Raw genomic sequence first — 14,725 nt, forward strand, 5'->3', positions numbered from 1 at the left:
CGCATGCCCCGAGCATGGCGCCGCTGAAGCGCAAACGACCCCACGAAGACCCGGATCCTCCGCCCCCCACCTCCTCCACCACCACCACCGCAGCCGCCGCTCCCACTCCGACCGCTGCCGCCGTCGCCGGCGCAGCCGACTCGACGCGTCGCGCAACGCGTCAAACTCCGATCCTCCCCCCTCCGATCCCGACCTCGCAGTCCCAGTCCGCCGCCGAGGACAAACGCCGTCGCTCCTCAGCCTCGACGAACCCCAGGCCGCAGCTGCACAAGATCTCCGAGACACCCATTCCGATCCCGGTGCCCCCCTCATCAACGTCGTCGACGACGCAGTCTGCAGGTCAGAATCCTCCAGCTGCCGCCGCCCCCGCCGCCGCACCCGAGCCACGCGCGAGCCGACGAAAAAGCGGCACGGCCGCTGATTCCACCGCCGCGATGGGCGCCGCCGTCAAGGAGGCCAAGGAGAACGTCCGGCCGGTGACGCTCGTCGCGCCCAAGATCACGTACCAGGCCTCGCAACCCACGCCGCACCGCACGGGGGGCAGCCTCGTGCGGCCCAGCCCGCCGACGAGCCAGCCGCCGATAACATCGCACTTTCGTCCCGTGGCTAGGCAGCCATACCAACATGGGATACCGGCGACGGTGACTCATGTTCCTGTGCCGGTCCCGCCGACCTCGACGCCGAAGCAGCAGCAGCAGCAGCAACCGCCGCCGCCGCCGCCGCAACAGCATACGCCGGCCGCTCCGAAACCTACACCCTCGAAACCACAACCGCAGACGCATACACAAACGCACACGAAACCGCAAACGCAAACAGCGCAGGCACAAACATCAACGCCCCGGGCGGCGGACAAATCCGCCCCCCGGACGGACCGCAACATCGACAAGGTCATCCTCGGCAACATCTGCTTCCGCGCGTGGTACCCCTCTTACTACGGCAAAGAAGTCCTCGGCGACGCCTCCGTCAGCGGCAAGTCCGGCGCCGCCACCGCCGGCACCACATCAGGCAAGAACCCGCCGGCCGCAGCGGGGGACGGCGCGAAGAACCAGCACCGCAAGGGCGCCGACGCGCCGATCCTCGACCGGCTGTACGTGTGCCCCGTCTGCTTCAAGTACTCCAAGGAGCTCGTCGCGTGGTGGGGCCACGTGCGGATGTGTGAGCGCGCGGGGGCGGTGCCCGGCCGCAAGGTGTACACGCACCCGCGCGGGCGGCGGCTGGTGCGCAAGGAGATGCCGCGGCAGGGCGGGAAGAAGGGGAACGTGGCGGCGAGGTTTACGGAGGAGGTCGTGACAGACGAGGGGGAGTGGAGTGTGTGGGAGGTTGATGGGGAGCAGGATGTTGTGAGTTCTATCCTTTTCGTTCCCCTTTATGTGGAATGTCATGCTAACTCTCCTGGGTTACACAGCTCTTTTGCCAGAACCTGTCGCTATTCGCAAAGTTGTTCCTCGACAACAAGTCCGTCTTCTTTGACGTGCGCGGCTTCAACTACTTTCTCCTCGTCTACACGCCCCCTCCACCCAAACCCGACCCGGCCGCCACACCCGCCGCCGCCACTGCAGATCAGCAGCAACAGCAGGCCCCGCGCCCGCACATTGTCGGCTTCTTCTCCAAGGAGAAAATGTCATGGGATAACAACAACCTGGCCTGCATCCTCGTCTTCCCGCCGTGGCAGCGCAAGGGGCTCGGCGCGCTGCTGATGGGCGTCTCGTACGAGATCTCGCGGCGCGAGGGCGTCCTCGGCGGACCTGAGAAGCCCATCTCGGAACTCGGCCGGAAGGGGTACAAGCGCTTCTGGGGCGGGGAGATTGCGCGGTGGCTGCTCGGCTGCGGGACGAACGAGACCAACAACGGAGAAGTGGAGAGGGAGTTACTGGTCGATGTCGAGGACTGCTGCAAGGCGACGTGGATTGCGCTGGATGACTGTCTGGTCACGCTTAGGGAGATGGGAGTCGTTGTAGAGGGGGGCACCGGGCCGGGGAAGCCGCCTGCGAAGCGGAAGAGGCAGGGGGCGGACGGGGAGGAGGGCGAGGATGAGGATGTGGAGATGGAGGATGCCGGGGAGGAGGAGGCGGAGAAGCCCGATGTTCCGAGGGTGAGGGTTGACAAGGAGGCTGTCTGGGCGTGGGTGCAGGCGAATAAGATTAGTCTTGAAAAGGTATGCGATCCGGATGGGTTCGTGGAGGGGTATGCGATTAAGGAGGTTGAGGAGGATGACGATGAGGAGTAAAAGTTGGCTGGTGCTCCATTGTTAGGTTTGGCGCTGTTATTTGAGTTATGATATCCCCATGATTGCCGTCATCCAAGTTCTAAGGCCGTATTCGCATTCAGTGGCTGAGGGGTAGTGATACTGCGTTACAGGGAGTAGGGAACAACACAAAAGCTGTCACGTTCAAAAAGAGTGCGTACAATTGTGTCAAGATTTAGCGAGAGCTTCAGCTCTAAGGTTGCGGAGGATGATGTCCAGCCTAGGTTCTCAACCATCCTCCATATGAATATGTTCTTCCCGGAAGGCCTTTATGAGGTTTGGGACATCAAGTCGGTAACATATGAACGGCAACATTTGGGACCCAGCCCTTTTGGGGTTTGTCCGTACTGCATGAAATGTGTATTTCCAGAGTTCCAGTCCAGACCTGTCAGGCCGGCTTGTTCGGATGGGACGAAGAACGGTAAGATGCTATTGTGTAGTTCCAGTTTCACATGCAGAGAAGATTAACCTTGTTCCTGTTGACTGGTTCGGCTTGTGCGCGCATCTGCACTCGGACCTGTGCCCAATTTCTAATCGCTCTGTAGAGAACTTTGCTTCTAAAGAGCTAAATTCATCTAAAAATTCATTAGTTTATGAAGAATTGGATTCTTTTTGTCATGACCTACCTGAAGAGGCAACTGACTGCGAGCTTCGGCTTTGCCGGCATTTGAACCCCAAGCAACCATCTAAAAGGCCACGACCTCAGGTGAAGATATTAAATGCCACAAGGAGTCGAGGTTACTGTTTTAATTAAGTGACGCAGGTACGCATGCCAGGTATACAGTGGAACTCCATCACGGACATCAACAACCTCAATATGACTGAAATCCACCACTCTACCGCGGTTCCAGGCGCCAACGGTGCCACAAGGAACATCTCCAACGTCTACAGCAGAGTTGATCACTCCTCCACAAACAAAGGCCATTCTGAAGCAAAACCCCTCGTCTCTTCCTGGCTTCCCACCTTCCACGACACCCTCTCCCCGCTCATGCGCTGGACCGGCCACTACCCACCTAAGCTTCAAGACTACTATCTCAACTTCGCGCGCGATGTCGTAGTCCCCCGCCTTAACCCGCCTCGCCCGGCCGACTGGCCCAAATACATCGGCACGCACGACCATGCGCCATACGAGATCAGTGTCGCCTTTGCACCTCGCAAAAAGGCCAAAGTGCGGTTTTCGGTGCAGCCGCTGGTGGACAGCCCTCAGGATGATGACCCCCTCGGCCAGAAGGAGCTGCGCAAGAAGCTCGATGATATGGCGATTGCATGCCACGCAGACCGCAAGCGGCAGGACGCGTTTCTCGACGCAGTCTTCCTTACGGATGAGGAACAGGCCGGCCTGATTGAGAAGAGCGGCGCGGCTGGTGCGCTGCCGCAGCAAAACGTTTTCTGTGCGTTTGATCTCGAACCCGCCGATGAGAACGGGAGCCCGACTATTCACATGAAGACGTACCTGTTCCCGCAGCTCAAAGCTCTCGCAACAGGCCGGGATCTCATGGACATCACAGAGTCTGTCCTTATACGCCTCGCCGATGGCGATCAGGCAATGCTGGCTGCCTGGGACATGCTCAAGACGTTCCTCACCACCGACGGCAAGGACAACCTCATTCACTTTTTCGCCATAGACTGCGTGGCGCCGCATATGAAGCCTCGCTTCAAGGTCTACACCCACACACACGTGAACTCGCTCGCCTCAGCACAGCACGTCATGACGATGGGCGGCCGCCTTCCCACCCCCAAGTTTCTGAACACTGTCTGGCCTCTGCTCATGGATATGGAAGACGTCCCTCTGGCCGAGAGGGACGGGCTGCAGAAGCCCCTCGCCGAGCCGGATAGCAAGTATTGCGGGCTCAATCCTACCTTTGAGCTGGTGCCGGGCAGTGCGGTTCCGCATGTCAAGATGTACGTGCCTATTTGGCAGTACGCGCGCGATGAGCCTGGGGTTGTGAGGCGGTATCAGCGCTTGTTGGAGACGCAGGGGTTGGGGGACTATGATATGGAGGCTGCTGTTCAATGCACATTGTGAGTATTATCCCTGCTGCGGAAGGTATCTTCCACAGGCTTGAATCCTCGTTCATGATAACTAATCGAGCCACAAAACAGAGGTGACAAGAGAGACACGGGCATGCATAACATGGCGTCAATTGTGCCTACTGGGGATGGAAACAGTGTTGCGTTTACCGCCTACCTTGGGCCGAGGTTTTGGGAGTAAGCTCTAGTCATGGATCATGTATGATTTCGGAGTCATGACGGTGAAGTCGTCAGAAAGTCATTGAATGAAGACGTAACTTTATATCTGCGTGCGGCCCGATATGCGAAGTTGCTAGTTCCAAGCCTAAAAGTCACAAAGGATTCTGTTCTATACTCTGAAGATACCTGTTTTTTTTTCACGCAAGGCCTTTTTCTTAGGTTGGGTTTTTGAGTTGTCGGTGTCAAAACAGACATATGGACTTGTCCGTCCCCTAAGCTTTTCATTATTTTGTACAGTTTCTTTTGCTTATTCATAAGAGATCTTTTACAGCCCAAAGCCTCAGTCAGCTACGAGGTCTCCTCCTCTAAATTCTCACTTTCACTTGTCTTACCCTGCTAAATACACTAACCTGACATAAAAAGCTGGTTAATAATGTTGCTCATAGGCAAGATACTGCACTATCCCTGCTAGAATGATTCAGTTAAAGCAATGCATAGAGCTGAAGAATCTTCAATATTAAGAAGGGTCTATCTCTTCCTTACCTAGCTTTAAGTTTAAATTTAAGTGTTACAGTCAGCTATCCGACAGTAGGGTCTGCTAATAGAAGCTGGGGATTAATACGTTCTAATAGTATACTAGGTCGTAGTCTAAGTCGTAGGTCGTAGGCTAAGAGTAGGTTAGATCTTTAGAAACTAAGGTGATCAGTCTTAAGCTTAATAAGTAATTCGTAGTAAAGGTAAGCTAAGAGTATCTTAAGGATAAATACTAAGTTAATTACTAAAGAGCTATAAAAGTCTACTTATAAACTAAACTTAAAGTTATACTATATATAAATCTAATTTTAAATATATTCCTTTATACTTTAAATTAATCTAGATTATTCTAATTTAGAATAATTATTTAACCCTTAAGTTATATAAGATTATATTAATTTAATATAATTATTATCTTATTATTATATAATTTAGACTATAGGTCTTCTATTTACTAAGTAAGTCCTTATTATTCCTATAATCCTATAGTATAAATATCCTATCCTAATTACCTACTACTTAAGTAGGTTAGTTATCTATTATTCCTATATATTAAGTTATAATATTAGGTCTACTCTCTAAAGGTCTTATCCTTAAGACCTAATATAAGTAGGTTATTAGTCTTAGGTTAGGGTATTATTAATTATACTTCCTAATTTACTTATAATATTAATACTATATTAAGTTATATTTAGAAGTTAGATTCTTATAAGACTTATTATTCTTAGATTTAGTATAATTATAAGGCTCTTAGTGCTCTAGTTAATTACTATAATTATAACGTAATACCTTATTCCCCTTATTTTTAGTATAATTAAGTATATAAAATAGATCTTACTAATTTAAAGTATTATAGTGAGTATATAAAGTAGGGTTTTTTGAATTATAATAATAGTGATATAGTAAATACTTATAAGTTCTTTAGTACTTTAGTATTTCTTAGTATTATTAATCTTATCTTAATAGTAAATTATTATTTTAATAAGTAAAAGAAAGTAAAGTAGGAGGAGGAAGAGGTTAAGGAGGTATTAGAGATACTATAAACTTAGCTTATTACTACTCTAAGTTATTTATCCTATCTTTAGAAATAGAAGAGGTTTTTAAAGGAATATAGGTTAGATTTAATTTATTAGGGGATATAATTTATTAATAAATAGGAGGCTAAGGAGTATACTTTAGAAGCTTAGGAATCTAGAGTAATAGAGGATTTATCGTTATAGGGGGCTTAGAATGAGTTAGAATAGCCTTCCTTAGGTATAGGTTTTATAGATTTAGGTATTCCTCTAAATATAAGGTCTTCTGAGGTTTCTTAGTTGTTCTCTAGTGTTCCTAGGTAGATAAATAGTTTTCCTTATTGTAGTTAACCTACTTCTATTAGTAGTTTAGTGAAGCGATATAAGTGTTTAATTTGCTTATATTTAGTGTTTTTCTAAACTAATATAATAGGTGCTAATATAACTTCTTATTCTTAGTGTTATTACTAATAGATTATAAGTTCTTCTGCTGCGTTAGTAATATTTTTAGCTAGTTCCTATATATTATCTTTATATTTATATCCTTTCTATTTAATAAGGTATTAATACCTTTCTAGCTTCTTAAAGTAGTTTATAATTTGTTCTACTTTATATTTTAGTTTATTATCTTCTATAATAATAAAGTTATCTATTTATAAACCTTATAGGGCTAGTTTAAGTAGTAAGATATGAAATACTAAGTGATACTTTATAGTTCTTAGGAGTTTAAGTTTATAATTAACTAGTAATATTACTCGTAAGATTTTAAAAGGTCTAAGTTTTTTATAGTTAAGTTTATTACTAGGTTATTTTGTTTTAATATTTTACTATATAAGGTAGGCGCTATTTCCCTCTTTTAAAGTTAGTCCTTTAATCTTTTATTTATTACTGAATTTAATTATTCTTTATTATATAAATTTAAGTTCCTACTATATACTTTTCTAGATATTCTTAATCTATTATACTAAAGTGATAGCTTTAATTATAATTAGCCCTACTTAGGGTTCTCTATAAGTAGTAGGTTTAAATCTATAGTTAAGGTAGAAAGGGGATTCCTTAGTATTTTCTCTAACTACGCTATTATAGGTAAACTAAGTAATTAGTAGTAATATAACCTAATTATCCTAGTTATAGTTAATATAAGCGTAGAGGTATATTTTAAGGATTTAGTTAATTTGTTCTATTTATTTATTAGTTTATAAGTAAAATGTAGTAGATATAGATTGCTTAATACTAAGTTATACTATAATTAATTTCTAAAACTTAGAGGTGAAGATCTTATCTCTATCTAATATAATTTCCTTAGGTATTCTATAGTTAGTAATAATATACTTAAGAAATATATATATATATTCTTCTATATTACTTACTTCTTTATATAGAATAAAGTAGGTATACTTTATAAGTTAGTTTATAATAATAAAAACACTATTATAATATACTCCTATAAGGGGTTCTTAAGATTTAAGTAATTTTATAATAAAGTTAAGGGATATAGATTACTAGGTAGTTTATAGTACTAGTAAAGGTTATAGTATATTATAAGGTTAGTATTAAGTAAGTTTACTTTTAAGATAGACCTTATAATCTTTAATTACTTTTATTATATATTCTCTAATAACCTTTTCTCTATATTATTATTATAATTATTTCTAAATTTTTATAATTCCTTAGTAACTATATATAGGGTATATATAAAACTCTATAATTACTTTATTATTTAGTTTACTAAGTAGGCTAGTACTAAATTATCTAGCTATTATTAAGAGTTTAGCTATTAGTATTAAGTCTCTATAGTTATCCTTTTTGAGAATTATTTAGGTCTCTTTAGGTACTAAGATATTATAGTTTAGTCTTTAGTTAAAGGTATTAGTTCTACTATTATCTAATCCTTTTCTATAGATAATCTAGAAGTTAAATCCTAATAGGAATTCTAACTATTATACTTATTATTTTTCTAGTATTTTTGAGGTTATAAAGTATATAAAGTTCTTATAGTCTAAATATATAAGTACTTTATAGATAGTCTCTAAAAGTTTAGGTCTCTATTTCTTAAAAGCTTTAATAATTACTATAAGCTCTTTATTATAGATCTTATAATTAAGCTTAAGTTCTTTAAGTTTTTTAGAGAAGAAGGTATAGGGATATAGGTATCCTTTTAAGTCTTATTATAATAGTTAGGCTTTAATTATATAATCTAATATATTAAGTTCTACTTTAAATAGCTTTATAAGGTTTAAGATAAGGAGGACTAGTTTACTAGTAATAAAGTCCTTAATTTTCTAAAAAGCTATTTATTATAATACTTCTTATTAGAATAGTTTATTCTTATAGCTAAGGTCTATAAGGGCTATATTAATCTTCCTATAGTTCTTAATAAATTTCTAGTAGAAGTTAATAAAACTTAAGAATCTTTAGACTTCTTTAAGGTTTTTTAGTATTAGCTATTCTTAAATAGCTTTAATTTTATTTTAGGATATACTAACTTCTCTTAAGGTAATAGTAAATCTAAGGTATTCTACTTATTATATATAGAACTTACTTTTCTTAGGTTTAACTAGGAGTTTAGCTTCCTAAAGGGTTTATAAAATGTTATATATATCTTCCTTATATTTCTTAAGAGTAGAGGAGAAGATAAGGATATTATCTAAGTAGATAACTATATAGATATTAATATATTATTATAGTATAGTATTAATTATATTCTAAAATATTATAAGTATATTAGTTAGACTGAAGGGTATAATAAGGTACTTAAAATATCCTTTTTATATCCTAAAAGTAGTCTTCTATTCTTCTCCTTACTTTATTCTTATTAGGTTATAAGCTCTTTTAAGATTAAGGGCTATAAACTAATTAGCTTTATAGAGGAGTTATCTTATTTTATTTATAAGGGGTAGTAGATAATAGTTTTTAATTATTATCTTATTTAGTATATAATAGTTAATATATAGTTATAATTTTCTATTCTTTTTTAGTATAAATAGGATTAAGCTTCCTACTAGTGATATTAAAGGTCTAATATAACCTTTTTAGAGGTTTTCTTTAAGGTATTTATTTAAGGCTTCTATTTCTATTAGGTTAAGTCTATAGATCTTATTAAATTATAGTTCCTTTCCTTCTTTAAGGGGGATTTTATAGTTAAAGCTAATATATTTAGGCAGTTTAGTCTCTAGTTTAACTATAAAGAGTTTCTTATAAACTCTATACTCTTCTAAGATAGATAGAAGTAGATTATTTTTTAGTTTAAGATCTATTATTATTAGTAGTTATAATATAACTTCTTTTACTTTAAAGTAGTAGATATATTATCTTACTATTTCTTATTATATTAGCTTATTTAAGGTCTACTTCTTATAGTACTACTTAGGGACTAAACTATTATTATCCTAATAGAGTTAGCCTTTACTCTAATCTATCTATAGGTTATTTATTTATAGCTAGAGTAATCTTAGTACTATATTATATATCCCTATATTAGTAATATTAAATTAAATTCTTTCTTTTTAATCTAAGTAACTTATCTTAAGGGGTATAGTCTTATTATAGATAGTACCTCCTTTATATTTAAATTCTTCTCCTTTTACTATATATAAGGGGTATAGTTATTCCTTTCCTCCTTATTATACTTCTAGCCTATTAATAGCTTAAGGGGTAATAAAATTTATTTTAGCTCTACTATTAATTAGTATAAGTATTATTTATTTATTAATAGTAACTTTAAGTTTTAAGTTCTTCTTATATCCTTATAATATCTAATAAATAGATCTTTTCCTTATTACTTATTATGATCTATTATTAATAGGTAAGTTTAGTTTTTTAACTACTCTAATTATCCTAAGTAAGTAATTTATTTTCCTTCTTATACTACCTTAATAAGGCTGTTCTTATAGATTCTAACTTATAGAGGTCTTAGTCTATTCTTTATAATTCTCTATATATAAGCTTTATTTTAGTAATAGACTTAGTATTTATTATACTAGTATTTATCCTATTTTATACTATTATTATATTAGCATTTTATAGGGAACTATAAGCTTAGTTGAAAAGTAGTAATCTTTCTATTAAAAGTTATTATAATCTATCTAATTATAATATATATAGTATAGATGCTTTTAATAGGTTTATTATTAAGTCTTTTAGGGTAGAATTAGTAGTTATACTTATCTCTTATATATTTCTTATACTTATTATAAAAATACTAAGGCTAGAAGAGGGTTTAGTATTATTAATAGTTACTTTACAGAGTAGGATGATCTTCTATATATAGCTAAAAGGTATAGTCTTAGTCTTATTAGTCTACTGAGGTGCTATAAAAATAGCGCTATTATTTATCTTAGAGTATATTAATTTCTTAATACTTTAAGAGTTATTTAATTTTATCTTCTTAGTTATTAGATTCCTCTTTAAAGCTAGAGTTATCTATACTAGAGATAAACCTATAGGTGATCTCTACCTAAGCGTATTATTAAGTAATATCGTAAAGTTTATCTAAGTTGTAGGGTGAACTTTTGCCTTCTCTAAAGGTTTAGTTAGTAGTTATACTGAGGAGTTATTATTCTATTAGGAGGTTATATTAGTGTTCTAGTTTTTATTCCTCTATTTCTTAATTAATTTATTTAATTCTAGTAAGGTTTCTATATATATGCTTTTATCGTTCTATATATAAAAGTATAGCTCTAAGTTATCTTTTCTATATTAGGTTATATAGTTCGTCTTAGATTTATTTTATATATATAAGTTCAGCTAGTTAAAGATATATAAGTTTCTACTTATTATCCTTTTCTAGTTCTTAATTTTATATAGTAGATAAGGTGCTAGTAGGTTTAAACTATTATACCTATAGCATTTTGTTAAGTTATTCTGCTAGTTTCTTAATAATCTTACTGTTGCTATAATGTATTATAGCTAGAATCCTCAGGTGAGTATCTAGGGTAGTTATATTATATCTAGATCGTCTAAGGTTACTATCTTTTAGGTAGTATCTTAATATTTCTTTATCTTTAAGGTGAACTTAACACTTATTATTATAGTAATTAGTCTAAAATTAAAATATATATAAGGTTTTTATAATTATATTAACTTATTAGGGTTACTTAGCTACTAGTTTCTAAGGCAGCTTCTTAGGCTGTTTATAGTCTCTAGTAATATATCTTTATCTATTGCAGTTATAGCACTTAAGGTTTTAAGGTTTCTTATTATTAGGCTTAGTTATTATACTGAGATCTATAGGTCTGCTATATTATCTATAAATAGTACTTTATTAAGTATTATTTTAGTTATTATACAGTCTATTATCGTTCTACTAGTTACTAAACTTATACTATAGTTACTACTAGTATTTACATCTAAAGTTAGCTCCTTATTATTTTTTACCTTTTTCTTTTCTTCTCTTAAAAAGTTAGTTATTAATCTTAATAGTTATACTAGCATACTAAAGGAAATCTTTAGGTTTATCTAATTTAACTATCTTATCCTTAATATTATCCTTAAGTCCTTAGTAGAATATAAAGATCTTAGTTTTCTTAGTGAGGTTTAGCTAGACACTAAGCTATCTAAAAGTAGCAGTATATTCTTTAGCTAACTTAGTTTATTATAGTTATATAAGGTTGCATTTAGTTTAGTGTTTCTCATCTAGGTCTTAGAATAGGGATTATAGGGTATCTTTAAATCCTTAAAAACTGCTATAGATATTATATATCTCTATAGAGTATTTATCTAAGGTTTTACACTTAAGGAATTCTTCTTAAATAAGTTTAAACTACTTAAGGGCTTATCTATAAAAGTAAGTAGCTATATAGATAACTTTCTCTATTTAATTAGTAAAGTTACTATAGTAGAAGTTATAATAGGTCTTAATCTAAATTAAGTATAGTTTAAGTTATCTAGAGGTGCTATTATAGGTAATAAGGGCACTAAGCTTAAGTTTCTAACGTCCTCTAATAGGGGTAGTAATAATATTAGCAGTAGCCTAGAAAGTGTTAAGTTCTCCTTAGAGTTTCTAAATCTTCTTAAGGTTAGTATTTCTATAGATACTTTTTTCTAGTTTCTTATAGGCTTCTTTAGCGTTCTAAAGTTATTTATTTAAGCTATTTATAGCTTACTTACTTTTATTAACAAAAGTTTATATTTCCTTAGTCTTAGCTTCTTACTTCTAAATAATATATCAGAGTTATTTATATCCTTCTTTAGTAAAAAACCTTTTTCTGTCTAAATTATACTTAAGGTTTAGCATATTATAATCCTCAACGTTAATAAGTTCTTATACTAAGCTTTAAGGCTAGTTATATAAGGAAGATAAAGATCCTAAGGTAGGGGATTTAGCAGAAGTATAAGAGGATATCCTATCTATACTATTTAGTAGGTATTAATAGTTAACTTACTAAATAGGAGTAATTAAAATATTATAGTTAGCTATCTAATAATAAGGTCTACTAATAGAAGCTAGGGATTAATATATTCTAATAGTATACTAAGTTATAGTTTAAGTTATAAATCATAAACTAAGAGTAAGTTAGATCTTTAGAAGTTAAGGTAATTAGTTTTAAGCTTAATAAGTAATTTATAATAAAAATAAGCTAAGAGTATCCTAAAAATAAATACTAAGTTAATTACTAAAGAGCTATAAAAGTCTACTTATAAGTTAGGCTTAAGGTTATACTATATATAAATCTAATTTCAAATATATTCCTTTATACTTTAAGTTAATCTAAATTATTTTAATCTAGAATAATCATTTAGTCCCTAAGTTATATAGGATTATATTAATCTAATATAATTATTATCTTATTATTATATAACTTAAACTATAGTTCTTCTATTTACTAAGTAAGTCCTTAAGTTTATAGTTACAACATAGCCCCCCCGTAAAAAGACTATAGCAAAATTCACCCTATATGTAGGTATAATTCCAGAAACACTATATAAGCACTTTAACCTATACCCTCTACTAATTAAGGAAAACAGTATAGAAACCCCATATATTCCTATTAGTAGGCAAACCCTCACATAAAGTTAAACACGCACCTTAGCTGAATAGACCAGCAGAACAGCAATAGCGCTAGCTACGTAGCGCAGGGCTAGCGGCGCTACACATAGTAGAGCTAATCATATTAGGGCTAAATAGGTTACTGAAGCTCTTATAGCCTAGTAACACCACCACATAAGAGATAACTCCTTAACTAAAGAGGTTATTAGAAGAGGTTCTTATAGCTAGAAGTATAAAAACTCTACTATATATAAGGCCTTATACCTATCCCTCTTCCTCTTCCTCTTCCTTATCCTTAAACCTATATTAATAACCTATTCTCATAACCTATAATAAGTTCTAAAGCTTCATAATATCCACACTATAAGAGATATATAAGAACGCTAATCCCCTATAAGGTACGCCCTTCTATAAGTAAATAGCTAAAGGTATCACTATATAAGATAATATCTATATACTAAACGAAGCTCTTAAATTTAGTGAGTACTCTTTCGCTAATTAGTAGTATATTATTAGGGTAGTAATAGCTAAAGCCCTTATAAATACCCCTAAAGGGGACCTTCTCTACGCTATAATTAAGGCGATAAATAATAGCCCTAAATACCTCTATGTAGAGGCTATATATATCTCTAGCTATCCTAAAGAGTAGCCCTTCTTCGTATAAGCCCTCTATAATACTAAGGTAGAGGTAGCCTAAGCTTAGGTATAAGTATAGGTATAGTAGGGCTTATTAGTGAGTACGCCTTATGCTAAATAGAGAGAGCGTTGCTAACGATAGCATAGCTGCTACTAGGCTTATTAGCTCAGTATACTACTTTGTGCGGACGACGTAAGGTATACTAAAGGCGTTAGCTAGCCTGATCGAATAAGAAGAATAGCAGATAGCAAAGTAGTGATAGAGATGGTATTTAATAGCGGCGTAGGTGATACGCAAGAGAGAGGATAGGTCGACAGTTCAGTAGTTAGTAATTAAGTAATTAAGTAATTATAAACTATATTGTTATTGAAGTGAAGTTAAAGATCGTGAGGTTATTAACTGACGTGTATATATAAGTGCGGCTATGGTTAGGAGAGCTACGATCATGTGACTGAAGGCTGTGTGTATTGTCAGGAGGTGCGGAGTTAGGAGGTCTGTCACTCTAAGCAGGTAAAAATCACTGTGAACGGCTAGAGGCCCTAAGTAAGTCCTTATTATTCCTATAATCCTATAGTATAAATATCCTATCCTAGCTACCTGCTACTTAAGTAGGTTAGTTATCTATTATTCCTATATATTAGGTTATAATATTAAGGGCTTTAGGCAACCGTTTTGCTCGTTTGCTAACAAAAATATAGCGCTTAATATTATAAAAAATAATATGTTACTCTCTTCTATATATCCTTAGTTTTATAATAGAATATTATAATAACCTCTTTTTATTTAGATTAATTAAAGAAGTATAATTAAAACACTTTACTATCTCTTTAGTACTTTAGAGGTTATCTTATAAAAGTAACACTTTAGATATTTAACTAGCGCTACTTATATTAGTATAAGGCTAAAATTAGCTTAATTTATCTATAGTGTTATTCTATTTTAAAAAATATAGCATCTTAGATCTCCTCTATACTTAATATTAATATAGTAAATATATATTTCTACTTACTTAGAGTTTTTTACTATATAGTTAGTAACTTAATATTAATATATAATATTCTTTTATAATAATAATAATAATATAAGAATAATAATAACGCTTAACTTACTTTAATATT

The 14,725-nt window shown here is 36.0% G+C and overlaps 2 protein-coding genes across 2 annotated transcripts; both read left to right on the forward strand.

Annotated features, from left to right (window-relative positions):
- Positions 1–14: 14 nt before the first annotated feature.
- On the forward strand, positions 15–2,227 carry GCG54_00005676 (Males-absent on the first protein; the record flags this gene model as incomplete). Its single annotated transcript, XM_045405694.1, has 2 exons — positions 15–1,340; positions 1,406–2,227. 2 exons carry the CDS (start codon positions 15–17, stop codon positions 2,225–2,227), a joined length of 2,148 nt encoding a protein of 715 aa, XP_045264796.1.
- An 835-nt stretch (positions 2,228–3,062) lies between these two features.
- On the forward strand, positions 3,063–4,457 carry GCG54_00005677 (Tryptophan dimethylallyltransferase; the record flags this gene model as incomplete). Its single annotated transcript, XM_045405695.1, has 2 exons — positions 3,063–4,267; positions 4,349–4,457. 2 exons carry the CDS (start codon positions 3,063–3,065, stop codon positions 4,455–4,457), a joined length of 1,314 nt encoding a protein of 437 aa, XP_045264797.1.
- Between the last annotated feature and the right edge of the window lie 10,268 nt (positions 4,458–14,725).

The sequence above is a fragment of the Colletotrichum gloeosporioides genome (assembly GCF_011800055.1).
Source record: "Colletotrichum gloeosporioides strain Lc1 chromosome Unknown consensus_41, whole genome shotgun sequence".
Taxonomy (NCBI): domain Eukaryota; kingdom Fungi; phylum Ascomycota; class Sordariomycetes; order Glomerellales; family Glomerellaceae; genus Colletotrichum; species Colletotrichum gloeosporioides.